The sequence below is a fragment of the Lynx rufus genome, unplaced genomic scaffold (assembly GCF_022079265.1).
Source record: "Lynx rufus isolate CCGP_SWC_20201006 ecotype Redwood Valley unplaced genomic scaffold, mLynRuf1.p SCAF_8, whole genome shotgun sequence".
NCBI lineage: Eukaryota > Metazoa > Chordata > Mammalia > Carnivora > Felidae > Lynx > Lynx rufus.
In genome coordinates, this window is record NW_025814896.1 from 45,683,315 (window position 1) to 45,699,347 (window position 16,033).

Here is a 16,033-nt window from a genome sequence, read left to right on the forward strand (position 1 = left end):
CATCTGGCAAATCTATCATTTTGCAACACATTCTTGGAACACATTCTCCTGGTTATTGTGCGTGACCACTGGGGCTTATCAGCCCCTCCCCTACTTTGAATGGGTCTACAGTTTTATTTGTAATGTTTGGACTACCCATAGTTGCCCATATCCACTCTTCTCTACAATGAAAAGAAGAAAAATACTTATAAATAGGACAGACTTTACAAAGAGACATACAGAATGTCTTGACCCATATCGGCCAACAGTCCCTGACTTTTTTTTTTTTTTTTTGAAATTAACCTGGTAATTTGTTAGAGCAGCAATAGAAAACACATATATGTTTGATGTTTCCATCTTGCAAGAAACTCTTGTACATGTGAAGTAGTATAGCTTGGCATTTACGAGCCAGATTCAGAAGTCAGATTGTTAGGGTTCAAATCTAGGTTCTGCATTTACTGTATAACCTGAGTCAGTTACTTAATCTCCCTATGCCTGAGTTTTCTCATCTGTGAAATGGGATAATAACAGTGCCTACCATGGGGAATTATTAATGAAGTTTAAATGAGTTAACATATATAAATGCTTAGAACAGTGCCTGGTATATGAAAAACACATTTTCCCCACAAGATAAGGCATCAGCTATTCTCTAAGAAACTCTTTTTAAATAAGAACAGCATTAGAAAGAAAACTTGTGCAGTAGGAGCACACAGAATAGTGTTTCAACATGAAAACTGGTGATAAATACCAGAGAGCCTTGCCTGGCTACTTTAGGCATTTCCTAAGGCCCAAAGTTCACAAAGATACCGCTACTCTAACTACCATTATGTAATCTTTTTCATTTTAATTTCAAAAAGTTTCTCTCTCTGTATCACATCTGTTTGGAATTTTAAATATCCCATCCAAACTATAATTATACCCACTCCCAAATTTTAGGTGCCTCTTCAACCCTACTGATTGCCACTATATTGATTCATGTGAGGGAAGAGTGAATAAATGAGTAAATAAAATCTAATTAGTTGGACTGATTCTATGAACTTCTAACTTCTACTGGCTTTTATTGTATTTTATAAACATCCTTTTAATGTAAGTCTTATTGCTTTTAAGGAGGGCTGGGTCTAGGACAAGAAGAGTGAGGGGTCTGCACAAGAAAACTCAATAATAAAAAAAATAGTATTTTAATACAATAGTTTCTAAAAATCAAAATTAGTGCCAAACAACCCATGATGAACATTATTAAAGTTTTAAATAAGTATCAGTGTTCAGCTGAGTCATACTGGAGCCTAACATAAAAGGAAAACTGTGTACCACTATAGATATGTTTTCATATATTTTTAATGGTTAATTTTTTCCCAGAACATTTAAGCATTGAAAAAACATTGAAAAACAAAAAACTCAATATTGAACAATCGAAAATTATTAAAACTCACATTAGCTTAAGTTTTGTTTATAACACAGAATGTATTACAATTTTACTCTCCTGGCTTTAATGAAACAAATTCATCAAGATTTTCAAAATCTTCTTTGCCAATGTCATTTTCAATTGTGAGAACTGCCTTGCTTGACGATTTCTCTTGATGAAGTGGCAATCTTTTAGACACCTTTTAAGGTCACTAGTTCATAAAGATAGTTCTAATATAACTTTAACATTATAAAACTGATTCTTGTGTGGTTTTTATTTTTAAAAAACTCCCTCTGTATATCATGCCTCAAACCAATTAATAAGCAAAGACAGTATACCACCAGGAAGGGTACAAGAACACAGAGAAACACCCTTTAGGGTGCTGATGGTGTGTAAGCCGTGCTGCCAGCTGCCAGTGGAGCAGGAACACAGAACTTCCTGGCACTATAATATTTACAATAAGCACAAAGGAACGCAATCCACTGGAGGAATTTGAAATTAATCTCAAAAGGAATCAGGGAACTAAATATGAAACATATAAAGTACAGAATTTCTAGAAGAAAACATAGAAGATCTTTGTGATCTTGGGTTAGGCAAAGATTCCTTAGACAGGACACCAAAATCACAATCCATAATAGAAAAACCAATAAACTGGAATTTATCAAAATTAGAAACTTTGAATCTTTGAAGGACACAAGTAAAGCAATGAAAAGACAAGTCAGAGATAGGGAGAGAATATTTCCAAGTCACATATCAGGTAAAGCACACATAAATCCAGAATACGTAAAGAACTTTTAAAATTCAATATTAAGAAGACAAACTAAATTAAAAAAAAATTTTTTTAATGTTTATTTATTTTTGAGAGAGAGAGAGAGAGAGAGACAGAATGTGAGCAGGGAAGGGGCAGAGAGAGAGAGGGAGACACAGAATCTGAAGCAGCCTCCAGGCTCTGAGCTGTCAGCCCAGAGCCCGACGCAGGGCTTGAACCCATAAACTACGAGAGATCATGACCTGTGCCGAAGCGGGATGCCGACCAACTAAGCCACTCAGGCGCCCCAAACTAAATTTTTTTTAAAAAGTGGTCAATCAATTCATACGTACACTTTGCCAAAGACATACAGATGGCAAATAGCAGAGGAAAAATGTTCAAAGTCATTTGTCATTAGAGAAATGAAAATTAAAACCACAGCAAGGTAGTACTACCACTGAAATAAAAAGACTGATGATACTAAGTGTTGATAGGAACGTAAAGTAATTGGAACTCTCATACTACTGGTGGGAATGTCAACCACTCTGGAAAGCAGTCTGTCAATTAAACATATAATTTTATATGATTCAGCCATTCCATTCTCAAGAGACAGGAAAGTACATGTCTACATAGAGACTTGTATACAAATGTTTACAATAGTTCTACTTGTATGCAAATACTAGAAACAGCCCAAATGCCCATCAACAGGTGAACAGATAAACTATAGTATAACTATACAATGAAATACTATACTACTCAGAAATGAACTATTAAGATATACATCAACACAGATGAATCTCAAAATAATTTTATTGAATGAAAGAAGCCAAAGGAGAGTATATACTGCATGATTCTATTTCTATGAGACTCTAGAAAATCAAACTAATCTATAATGATAAAAAGCAGATCAGTGGTTACCTGGGAACTTGGCAGGGGGGTGGGAAAAAGGCATGAGGAAACCATTGGGAATGATGGCTATGTTCATGATCTTGACTGTTGTAATGATTTCATAGGTGTACACCTATGTCAAAACTTATCAAAATTAACATCTTCTATACATAGAGTTTATTATCATCAATTATACTCCCAAAAAAGACCAGCTTTGCAAAAAAGGAAAAAACAGAGCAGGTGGCTTGGGAGTGACTAAGTGAAAAATTGGGAGGACACAGGTTTTTCTCAGATACAAATCTGCATAATGACAAGTGTCCAGAAGATAAAGTCAGGAAGCCACAAAGGGTGAGGGGGTCAAGGAGCTGATGGGTAAATAGCTAAGCCATTAAAAAAAAAAAAAGGCAAGTAAGCAGGAGATCAGAAGACATGGTGGCAATGAGGACAGACAAGGTACAGTTGAGGAAAGAGAGGTTTCCACAGAGGGGGCAGTGGATGAGGTCTAGAATGGGTCTTGGAGAAAAGAAAGACCACGATCTCACCCCCACAGCTCTGAGGGAGACAGAGAAGCCTGAGAGAAAAGCCAGGTATTAGATAGCTGAGGAGGTGAAACAATGAGGCTGAGACTCTAGGGCTGTGGCTTAACCCAAGAGGATTTCCAGAGGGCCATGTCCAAAGTGGGAAGGAGAGCAAGAAATGCAGGGCAATGATGATGAAAGCATGCCAGAGAGGACCCTGGGAAGACACCAAGTGGGCTGAGGGGGCATGAGGCTTAGCCATTCCCTGATGGACATGGAGGCATGCAAGGTCCCTGTAGCTCAGCCTGGCTGCAATGCACCTCTGAGGAAGTCCTAGTGTAAAGTGCATGGGAGACCCTGTTCCCTAGGGAAGAGGCAGCTGTGGTGTGGCCTATGATGGACCCAGGGAGGGTTGTCAGACTCAGCATCCGGAGGAGTAGTTAGAGCCCAGTGAGCTGTAGAAACTTTGAGAAATAAGGCTGCTCAGAGGTTGTGTTCACATCCTAAGCACTGTCAGACCACTGTGAAGCCCAAGGCATAAAGCCAGGGGGATACTCTTAAAAAGTCACAAGCAAATCTGCAGTTTTTATGACCAATGCAAATCTGCATTGGTTTTTATATTATATATAAGAAGAACCTAGTTGAGCAAACTAGATTAATAATCACTCATTTATAAAAAACACATATGAGGTACTATGTGAATTTTCCATTAATTGAACCTACTCTTTTAAGCCCAAGAGCTATTTATTTGGAGAATTTTTTATATAAAACATCTCTAGTAAAAAATATTTCTTCCCACCCCTCAGCAAACTTTTACTGCGTACAGGCATAGCACTGTACACTGAATGGGACAGGATTTGCTTTCTAGAGGCTCATGAACTGTAAACCCTCTTAAAGGAAACACACATATAACTTCAGTCCTATACTAATGATGCTTGGGCACATGAAAAGGGGCCACAGCCTGCCCCTGCACCAAATATCCTTGGTTTACTATTGTGCCATTCTTGGTCATCTCCTCACATCCTGTGACCTCTCATTATCACACAGAGATAAGGCTTCGAGTGGCCACCCTTGTCCATCGTGATTAACTGAACTAAAATGGAGGGACTGTGGGAGAGGGGATGGGCTAAATGGGTAAGAGGCATTAAGGAATCTACTCCTGAAAGCATTGTTTCACTATATGCTAACTAATTTGGATATAAATTTTAAAAAATAAAAAAATAAAATTAAAAAAATTAAAAAAAATTAAAAATAAATATTACTAGGAAAAAAAACAAAATAAAATGACTTCAGGAAAATTTTCCCATTTGTAATCAGTAGTGGAAATTTATAAACAGTTAAGTAGCAGGTTAGCATATACCATAGTTCATGAATCATGGGATTCGAGCTCTGTGTCAGGCTCTGTGCTAAGTGTAGAGCCTGCTTGAGATTCTCTCTCCCTCTCTCTTACCTTCCCTCTGCCCCCTCTCTCCTGCTCTCTCTAATAAAAATAAATAAATAAAATAAAACTTAAAAACAATTTTGAGAGAAATGAAATGTCTCTCTTCACTATAGACAAAACAAAATGGCATGATAGGAAACTGACTTCAAACAATGTGTCAGGTGGTATTTCAAATTAATTTCTTCCTTCCCAGGATAAAACCTGGCTATCTGGTAGGTCTGAGAACTTTTCAGACTTGCAGAATGTAGGAGTTGCTCTTATTTTAGGTTTCTATACTTGGTGACACTATTTGTAGTGTGGGGCAGGAAACATACTGAATCAGTGGTGTGCAAACCCAGCTTTAAGATCCTAACCCAGTATTTCAGAGAACCTTGGCCACTACCAACCACAGTAACATTTTATTACAAAGTTTATACAGTAGTGTTCTTCATATTAGTAAGAAATACTAGATATCTAGAATGTAAAAGATCTAAAATAAGAACTATTAGATACCTAGAATGTCTGGCACTGACTAGTGAAAAGCTTCCTCTCCTTGACTCAAGAGGTTTTGCAGAACTCAAGAAGATACCAATGCTACGGAAATATTTAAGACACGTTCCTTTCCTCTGAAATCTGGTGTTTCCTTAATATTTACTTAGTTTTTACAACTAACTTCGTCAAGACCTTCGGTGACAAATGATAACCGTTTTAACAAATCCGAATAAACTGAAAAGAATGCAAGAGAGTGAGGTATGTCAAAAAATGTAAAGTTACAAATCCACAATCCCTTATTGGCAATTTCAAAATCCAGAAAGCTATGAAAACTAACGCTTTTTGTGTGCAATTCACTAGTGGACAGGACCTGACTTGAATCTGAACTCATCTGGTGGCAACTCCTGACTAACCTGACTGAGGCTCTTTTGGATTTAGTTATGCCACTGTTGCTGAATATTCATATCTTAGGCTACAGAAATAAGAATCCTCTTGGTTACAGGGCGGTGCCCAGTCCCTGGGGTGTTACCTATAGACATCAACATTGTGTTAGTGTCTGTCATACATCAGTACAGGATGATTTTATATGCAAATGCCCATATTTCAGCATTCTGAAATATAACTCATTCTATACACTAGATAAACTAGCTTATTCTACATACTAACGAGGTAAACAACACCTGCTCTTATGCTGGTTCAAAAGGACTATTCCTCTGCAATCCCAGTCCAAGAGTCACTGTTCATGGTCAGATGCTATTAAACTGGGTAAAAAGCTACTTGTACCCACAATTTTAACCAGTCCATGTGGTAACAGCAGCCAGAATTAAGGTAACATCACACCACCCATGAGGTGCATAAAGTTGCACAACACAAATGGCAAATGAATTTCTACACCTAGTTCTAGTAAGCTCATTCAGGCTGAGGAGGGGCTATTAATCTCCAGACATTTAAAGTACTATCTGAAGAAAACAAGTGTGGTTTTCCTATAAGATATGAACAAAATGGAAGGATTATATCTAGCACAGATAAAACATACCGCATGTTATTTCTCATTTTCATCCATTCCCACTACACCATGGAGCACTACAAGTCCTTGTGGTATCTCTTCAGATTGTACTTAGCATTTGATTTTTAAGTTTTTACTTCAAATACACAAGGTTGAAGTATCAATTAACAGAAATGCTATCAATAACTCTATAATGTAAAGGAAAATCTTCTTTGTGTGTTTGAGAAAGATTTAAAGACCAAGGCACTACCTTAAAGTGAGGATTTAATCATTCAGTTCAGTAGATGTATTTATTATATATACTTTACTAAACAGTTCAGTTTATATAAGGGCCAGTAACATTTTTCACATAAATAGTACTAAATTAAATTTGGGATTCTGAATTTTGAAATATCCATCGAACATGCCATGTTCTTTCAGGTCCTGTGTCTTTCACACATTGATCTCTCATCTAAAAAACCCTTTCTGCACTCATATTTCAAGGCTCAGGTGGAGATTTACCTCTCTTGGAGACTTCCTCAGGTCTTCTGAATAGAATTGTTCAACTTTCTTTGTTGCTACCAGTATACTTTTCATAGCGACAGTTATACTATAATTATTTTATTCTCACCTACCCCTCACCCCAGGCAATCAGCTTACACAATACAAGGATGGTGACATATTCTTTGTTTCAGCCTCAGAACTTTGTTTCTCCCTCAATAAATATTTGAATGAATGAATGATCAGATAGTAGGATGCCATTATGAGGTTATGCTCTCCACAAATATGATCATCTGGCAAGGTATAAAAATTATAGCAACTGTAAGTCTTCTAAGGCAGACAGACCAAACCAGATACTCTTTAAACAGAAAGGTTCACCATCAATATCACAAATTATGCCAGCTGTGCCATGAATATTAAGTTGAGAGGAAATGTTTGATGTCAAGAGCTGCACAGAAAGGGCAGCCGTGGTAACTTGGCTATATTGCAAGTTCCCTCCTGCTGCCACACACTAACGTATTCAAACACAATAGCTCTGATCAATGATAAAGTCATGAAGAACAAGATATTTTTGTAAGAAAAAAATGAAGTCACTTAAGAAAAATCCTCCAGATCAAATGTTTCTCAAACAATTTTTATCCATAGGAATCCCCTTGGGCTCTTGTTACAGACTGCAGACTGTCTTGAGACCTGGTTGAGTGTTGACTTTGGCTTCGGTCATGATCTCACAGTTTGTGGGTTCAAGCCCCGCATCAGACTCTGCTGTCAGGATCCTCTGTCTCCCTCTCTCTCTGCCCTTTCCTCACTTGTGCTCTCTCTCTCTCAAAAGTAAATAAACATTAAAAAAAAAATGCTGACTGTGATTGGTAGGTCTGGCTGGGGCCTGACATTCTGCATTTTCTAATAAGCTCTCAGGTGAGGCTGATGCTACAGATCTATGAACCATTCTTTTTAAATAGCACTTTTAGAGCAGGGATAGATATTATATTTTCCTCCAAAGTCCAGAGTGGACTTGTCTTGCTTTTAACCAACATATCCTTGTTAGCATTCTTTGTTATAACCTAATCTTGATGGTGCTAGTTATATAAAACATTACTAAAAATTTGACTGGAAAAAAATCCATATGACTAAAAATCTTTAAATTGTTCTTACCTATACTCTGGTAATGCCATCGAAAGAAAATTCGTTCAGGTAGAAACTGCAGTATTTTCTATAAAACAAATTTAAAAACTGGTAAGATAAAGAGAACATAAACTACACATTTCATGATAGTACTATGTGTGAAAAGTATATACATAGTTCAGAAAAGAAAACAGAAAGAAAACAAATGATTTATAATAATGTAAATAGCACACCTGACCCTGTAGCCCATGGGACAGTGTCTTACTTGCCCCAGGCAACCTTCTTTACCTGAGTACCTTAAAGACATCACTGTCCCAAGTTTAATTCTTCCTAAAAGAAAACAAGGAAAAGGGGGGAAAAAAACCTAAAATGATAATTTTATCTTAATTAAATCATAGCCATTGCTTAAGAATTAAAAGAATAATTTCTCAAATGCTAGATGCCCCAGGTTTCTGCTTTTTGGCCTTCAATTTCCCGTTTGCATTATCATTACTAGTCTCTGGATACAGACCAGAGTTGGGAAGAAATATGAACAACAAAGAAGAGAAGACCTTGAACATTCATTCAGTGAAATAACAAAATGAAATTGCTGCCAAGAATTTCTTGAAATTAATAGCTAAGAGTAAGTTTCAGATTGCAGACAGGACTTCCACCTCCTTCGCCCCAAACACTGGAAGGTACGATAAAGAATGAATTTATGACATACAAGAGTATTTGGCTAATAAAAGCAAATCCCTCCCCAAACCCCAAAGGACCTTTTTCTTTTTTCCCCACTGTAAAGTAAGTTTTGGCAAGTTACCGTTGGATCATAAGATTCCTTGTACTTTATTTGCAACCACCTTTTTAAGAAATGTAGAAATTAAAAAAAACAGTCAAAACATTTTCTTGTTATTGAAAGATATCACTATTTTATCACGAAAAATCTTCTTTCTAGGTTATCTAAGCTAATATTCTAACATTTTAAAAGACGAAGGTAAAAAATTTATATCCAGATCTCCCGAATAAGTGTATTTCCAGGCAGCTAATAAACTGCCTCCTCCATCTAAACCTGCCTGGGGTTTTGTTTTGTTTCATTTTCTTATCTTAACTTTCCAAGTGGGTCAATAACATACATGTATCACATCATTCGTTCTCAGGTGACGACAGTAAATGTATAAGAACGTCTACTGAGAAAAGGCACAACAGGTAAACTTGCATCAAACGCAGGTGATTCCAAATGGCACAGACTTCACACTCGGCCTGGATGCTTTTCCACCCACAGCCTGGCACTGATGGCACCGCCTCACCATCCGGCTCTCACTGCAAGCGTCACCTCCCCATAGAGGTTTTTCTGGGCATTCCTTCTAGAAGAGCCTGGCTCCCTCCCCACTGCTCTGATGCTTTCTCTACTGCCCGTTCTGTCCTCTTCATAGTCCTCATCCCTCACTGAAGTCTTCTTCAAGTTCACTCATTTGAAGGCAGTATTTCTTCTACCAGACTGTAAGCCCTGCAAGCGCAAGAACGCCTCTGTCTTTTCCTCTTAAGTATACCCAGCACCTAGAGCGTGGCTGGCACACAGCATGTGCTCAATAAATACTCAGTTGAAGAATTCTGCATTCATTTTATTTGTAAAACCATGAGTTTTACAGGTCATCCTGACCTTTGCTTTGTCCCTTTGTTCACGTTAACATAAAATGTACCTTTGTACTCCTTATATGTCATTGACTGATGACTGATATTTATGTTAAAATGTATGGGCATTTTTTAAACCCTGAACTTAGTAAAGAAAACTCAAAGAATAAAAGCTGTATGATTTAAAAGAATTCTTCAAACTCTGACAAACATAAATAAAAAAATATAAATATATTTAGTTATGGTATTTCTTACAAATTCTTCATACCACACATCTACACGGATGAAAATGCTATAAAACTATATCGAAGACCATTTCTGATTATATATATTAAAAGCTATATGTGGCTGACCACATGGCTGACAATCACTGACACGAGCTCTCTCCTACATTTCCACTTTTGACTTCCTCTAGAACATGTTGACTTCGTATTTCTTAAGTGCATAACTCTAAAGTGTATCCTATATCCTGTTTTATTCTGTATTAATGCAGACATACTCCCAAACACACTTACACACACACACACACACACACACACACACACACAATGGACAATCAAATCCCATTTAGTGAAAAATATCTACGCACTTGATACCAAGCTTGGTGTCTGAAATGCAAAAATAAGTTCATATTCATAAAATACTTAGTTCTTCCTTCTAAGGGTTTTGTGATTAGTGGGCAAGAGAGATGATAAAGAAAATATCATTCAAGAGGAAAAGAAAAAAGCCCAATAGGAGTTTGTATGAGGAGGTGTAGAGGTGAGGGGGAAAGCACCTCATCTCAGAACCTTCACAGAATGGTTCCAGAAAAAAAGGATGCTTGAGCTGAGACTTGTAGGATTAATTAAATTAGCCTAGTGGAGAACAGGAATAGAAGGAAGAGCATGTGTGAAGGCTAAGAGGCAAAAACAGCTTGATACCTGAAAAGAACAGCAGCAGTTAGAGGGTCTACTTGGTTAGTAGGTAGATGAGGATGGGAGGAGAAGGAACTGGATAGGTGAGGCCATGATCTCATGAAGCACTGAATAGGTTCAGTCCCTGAACAAGTTCCAGCTGGGGGGGGGGGGGATTTAAGATGACTGAGACGAGAGGCAGAGACATCAATGAAGAGGCAATGGTAGCATTTCAGAGAAGGAATGAAATAGCCTGGACAAAGCTCGGCACGGTAAAGAGGGGATGCATATAATGATATTTGAAGGTAAAACTGTTGAGCTGGCAGTCAGAGTAGTTGTGGTGAATGGAGTACTCAAGAAGGATTTCCTAGTGGCTCAGTATGGCAATACCCCTATCTAAGACATCAAATCCCGAAGGAATCCCAGAATTGAAACATGTCCAATTTGGTTCTGGACATCCTGGAATTGGAGGTGTCAACAGACTTCTTAGAGGAGATGTTCTAGGCAATTAGATATATATGGGTCTGGAAGGCAGAAGCAGGACTTGGATGGTAACAGAATATAGGCAACAGCTGAAGATATGTATGTGTAAGGTCCCTCTGAGAGGGCTTAAAATGACACAAGATGAGACCCTAGAGACATCAGTGCATTGAAGCTCTCTGAAGAGACAGTAAGGATGAAGAAGGTACAGCAGAAGCTAGAGACATGTGTGCACAGGTCAAAAAAGAAATTTTTGATGTGCCAAGTGTTTGCACATTTATTTATTTTAAAGATTAAAAATACTTATGACTATTTATATGCACAACTAGTTAGAAAAAGTTAAGGATGATGGAAAATATAAGAAACTGATTGCCACCTAACAAAATAACCTCAGTATCAAACCAAGTAAACTCAACGTTATCTGTTGCTCGAAGAACCCATAACCTTCGTCAGCCAGACACCAAACACCAGTCAGGATGGATCAATCTATACATTGCGCAAAGGCAAGTAAATGGCTCTTTGGGGGGAAAAAAATCAAAGCAGGTCTTCCCCTTGCAATATATATCAACGTGTGTATAAGATGAATAATACACAAAAGGAAGTAAGTAGTATCAACTGGGTTATCTGTTAAGATCCACTATATTAAAAGGGAATCAGAAGTAAATATATCAGTTCTCTATGGAATATTTTAAAAGAACCCATGCAAACACTGTCCTACCAACAAAATGTAAACCTGAACATGCCCAGGAGCTACAGACAAGGCCACAGACAGGAGTGAGAACCCAGAGAGCTGTCTACAAGTTATAGGAAAACATCACAAGCAAAGAGGTTTGTGTGAGAAAATCAACAACTCTGGATCTGAAAATAAAGATCAGGGTCTCAGCAGTCTATTGCCAACCCAAAAGAGCAGCTCTATAGCCCAGAAAAAGCACGACCTGGGGATGGGCTACAAGTCTCCAGACGGAAGAGAGAAAGAAGGCCTCCATTTACATCTTAGTTTTACGGTTCAAACTCAAACTTTCCCTTCACTAAAAAAATGTATTACAGGGGTGTCTGGGTGGCTCAGTCAGTTAAGTGTCCCAACTTCGGCTCAGGTCATGATCTCATGGTTTGTGAGTTCAAGCCTTGCGTCAGGCTCTGTGCTAACAGTTCGGAGCCTGAAGCCTGCTTCAGATTCTGTGTCTCCCTCTCTCTCTGCCCTCCCCCCACTCATCTTCTGTCTCTGTCTCTCTCAAAAATAATAAACATTGAAAAAAAGTTTAAAAAAATGTATTACAAAGGCTAATTCAGCATGTTTGATAACAGATGAATAACATTCGTTGCAGGTGGAGTTCTCTGGGAGATGAATGCTGTGGTGGAGTTAGCAGTGCCCTGGTTTACTGGAAAAGTAACATCTGTGCAAGGGAAATGAAGCAGTAGGAGGGGGCAGGGAGCCTCAGACCACCATACAGAGCTGAAAGTATCTGCCAGCCTAGCAGAAGCTCCAGAGCAAAGATGGCACATTAGAGGGGCCATGTGTGCCTGAAAATGGCGAGGTCCTTGTACCACCACCTTGCTCCGTCACTGGCTGGGCATCACGATGAGAAGAGAGCGACTGTAGTTGGAGAGCTGAAGGCACTTACAGCCTCGGGCTGCCAGCTGGCCCTACTCCTTGCAGCTAGGTAGCAAATTCTTTCTTGAAGGGCGATGTGAGCTGCACATCACTCTGTCAGCCACAATAATCTTCCAATTATTAATTAGAATATTCTCATCACATTAAGAGGCTGAAGTACTAAGAGTAGTGAACCCTATTTCAGGGGCATCCTGTCTGCTGGCATTGTTTCTCGTCAATGGGCTGCTGCCGCACATAGACCAAAGCCTCGGTCCATTGAGTGCTTCCTGTCCTTGTTCTGCCTCCTCCTGTGTAGCTCACTCTTCCTGAGGGAATGGCACAGCAAGGACTCAGTGTCCTACTTCCTCGTGCATTCTCTGCCAAGGGTACTGGGCGCCCTGGCTGCATTCTGAGATCATCTTCTGATCCCATTCTGCCACTTGATTTCAAAACATCATATAGAAGATGCTGAGAAAATTACTCCACAGATTCAGGATAGATCTTATATTGGGCTATACAAATGCTTGGCATGCCTGTTCTTCAGACCTTTACTTTTAGTCAGGAAATTCAGCACTGAATCACGCTTTTCAGCTTTCCAAAATACTTACCCTATCTCCTTAAGTTTCTTTTCTTACTGTGCAATAGAGAAAAATGTCTTTTTACTATAAAGAAAATAAAAAATGCAGTGGGATGATGTGTATCTAGATGGTTGGATACTGTCAGTAGGCCACTAGTAGTCTCCAACTTGTTCTGAGGTCAGGTCTATCATCATCACCACTTCTGGATAAAAGTTTTCAGATTTGTAAAATGGATGGACTTTAAAGACACTCAAAAATAAACTCGGTAAGGTTTGGATATGAAACACCATGCCCCAATCTGAGCTACTAAAAACATTCCAAAATGGACAGAATCTTACATAACCACTCAAAGGTTGAAACATCACCTACACTGATGCTTCTTTTTGTACCCATATATTGCCAGGACCATTTTTTATGCATTAAAGTCTCTGAAGTCAATAAAAATAAAGCCCCACGTGACCATCTGTGTCTAAATGCTAAGCCTGTCCCTCAGAAAGTACCAGATGAAGCCTACCTTTACTGAGGCAATTATGGCATTTCTACTGCAGCTGATATTCTAAGCTACACTACTGTGAATGCCACATAAGCTATTGACATCTTGTTTGTAGTTTCACTGGAGAGTAAAATAAAAAAAAATTTCAAGAAAGCCACACAGTGTGAATAAATATTACTTTTCTGAAAAACACATGACTCTGTTTAATGCTCGGTGCTCAGCTGCATCTATATGGTAATCCATTATAGCACACTTGAAATCAAAATTAGGTATTACTACTGATCAGCACATCAGGGAATCTGTCATTCTTTTAACTGATTATCCATAGTTCTTTTTTCTTCAGAACCTACTGCATGACCAGGAATAATGCGAAATGTAAGCTGGAGTTCATACAGGATGCTATAGTATACTTTAAAACTGCTGATCTTCATTTAATTTGTATGGGAAACATTTTTTCCCCAAATTATTACCAGATGATTGCAACATATCCCAGTAGATTCACACTTGATTTCAATTCCACTTAGAAAGGTAGGGCGGTGAAGAATGAGGACAAGATAACATCCTAACTCACGTGAGGTAATCTACCAAAACAATGACCAACTAAACCTGTTATGTCCAGAAGTAGGGAACACGAGCTGCAACTCTCCCTGAAACTAGCCACATGACACAAGGGTGCAAGGTAAAGGAAGTGTTAACTATGGAAAAAATAGGGAGTTTTATCTAAAAGAACATAAGTCTTAGTTCCTTGACCTTTTGAGTAATAAATGAGAAGAAAACTTCTGACATCTGGGCAGGTGAGTTTAATGGAAATACCATGGAGGCCCAGGCTACAAGGACAGTCGGGTTTCAGAAGGACCCATGGGAGGGGGAGGAGGAGGCTGGTGGCATGGTCACTTCCAGGTAGACCTACAGAGAGGACAACTTATTCTTCAGCTGTCATGGGCCTAGCCATGCATCTCTTACTGACAATGACTCAGCTTTCTGGTGTAGACAAAATATGTACATTGATCTCTGGGTGTCAACACTTGTTTCAGAACTAAAATTTAAGAGAAATGAGCTAAAATAAGGAACTGCATAATGTTAAATATAAGATAGCTACATTGTTAGCTTTCTTTAGCAATCCCTTCTCCTTCTCCTATGGCAATCCCTTCCAGAACAGTACGCTATCTACCTAATCACTAGCCATGCTGTTACTGAGCAAGGAAAGCACAGTTCCATCTTGTTACATCCTCTTCAGTCTTTAAAACTGAAGTGAACCATCACCTCTTCAAAAGGGCCCACATTAACCATATCTCTCACCACACCCCTCACCAGCATGCTTCCCAGTTAGACAAACACAGGACCTACCCTACCATTCAGTGCTAGATTCCTTGCTAGAAGGGACCCTCTATTAGCCATCTTGTATCCCCAACCTCAAGAACAGCACTTGGCATGTCATGTTTCCTAATAAGCACTGCATGCACAAAGAGAGGGATGAGTGAAAAATTAAAAAAGAGCAAGACAACGGGAATTCTAATTTTAGTTCATGTGTACAGGCAGACACAAGGAAATGTTCTAGTTTAAGGAAGGTGCTCATACTCTAACACAGTAGAAACACAGAACCTCACAAGTAGGCACTTGATAAAGACAAGAAAGCATGGGGGGAGCTTGGGTGGCTCAGATGGTTAAGCATCTGACTTTGGCTCAGGTTATGATCTCGCAGTTGGTCAGTTTGAAGCTCTGTGTCGGGCTCTGCGCTGACAGCTCAGAGCCTGCAGCCTGTTTCGGATTCTGTTTCTCCCTCTCTGCCCCTCTCCTGCTCTCTCTCTCTCTCTCTCAAAAATAAATAAACATTAAAAAAAAAAATGTAAAGGGTGCCTGATTGGCTCAGTTGGTTGAGCATCTAACTTCCACTCAGGTCATGACCTCACAGTTCATGAGTTTGAGTCCCATGTCAAGTTCTGTGCTGACAGCTCAGAGCCTGAAGCCTGCTTCGGATTCTGTGTTTCCCTCTCTCTCTGCCCCTCCCCTGATGATGCTCTGTCCGTCTCTCTTTCTCAAAAATAAATAAACGTTAAAATTTTTTTTAATTAAGAAAAAAATATAACAAAGCATGGAATTGTGTTTCCAAACATTATAGGAAACCTTAATGCTTGATTAGGTCATCACTTGAGAGGCAATACTTTTCTCAGCTAAGGAGAAAATGAATAAAAATATTTCAAAAGAGAGACTAAAATACAAGACAAAGACCCCTGAAGGAAATATGGGATGTAATAAAAAGGGAGGGACATCTAATTTCTCTCTCCTGTATTTTAGAATTCAACCAATATTAAAATGTTGAAAACCGCATTAA

At 38.7% G+C, this 16,033-nt stretch overlaps 1 protein-coding gene across 2 annotated transcripts in view; it reads right to left on the reverse strand.

Annotated features, from left to right (window-relative positions):
• RALGAPA2 (Ral GTPase activating protein catalytic subunit alpha 2) overlaps positions 1-16,033 on the reverse strand; it is a 329,438-nt gene that overhangs the window by 264,249 nt on the left and 49,156 nt on the right. For both annotated transcript variants that reach the window (XM_047068562.1, XM_047068561.1), the window contains exon 4: positions 8,086-8,143. In XM_047068562.1, coding sequence (XP_046924518.1) covers positions 8,086-8,143 — 58 coding nt within the window. The remainder of the gene's footprint in view (positions 1-8,085; positions 8,144-16,033) is intronic.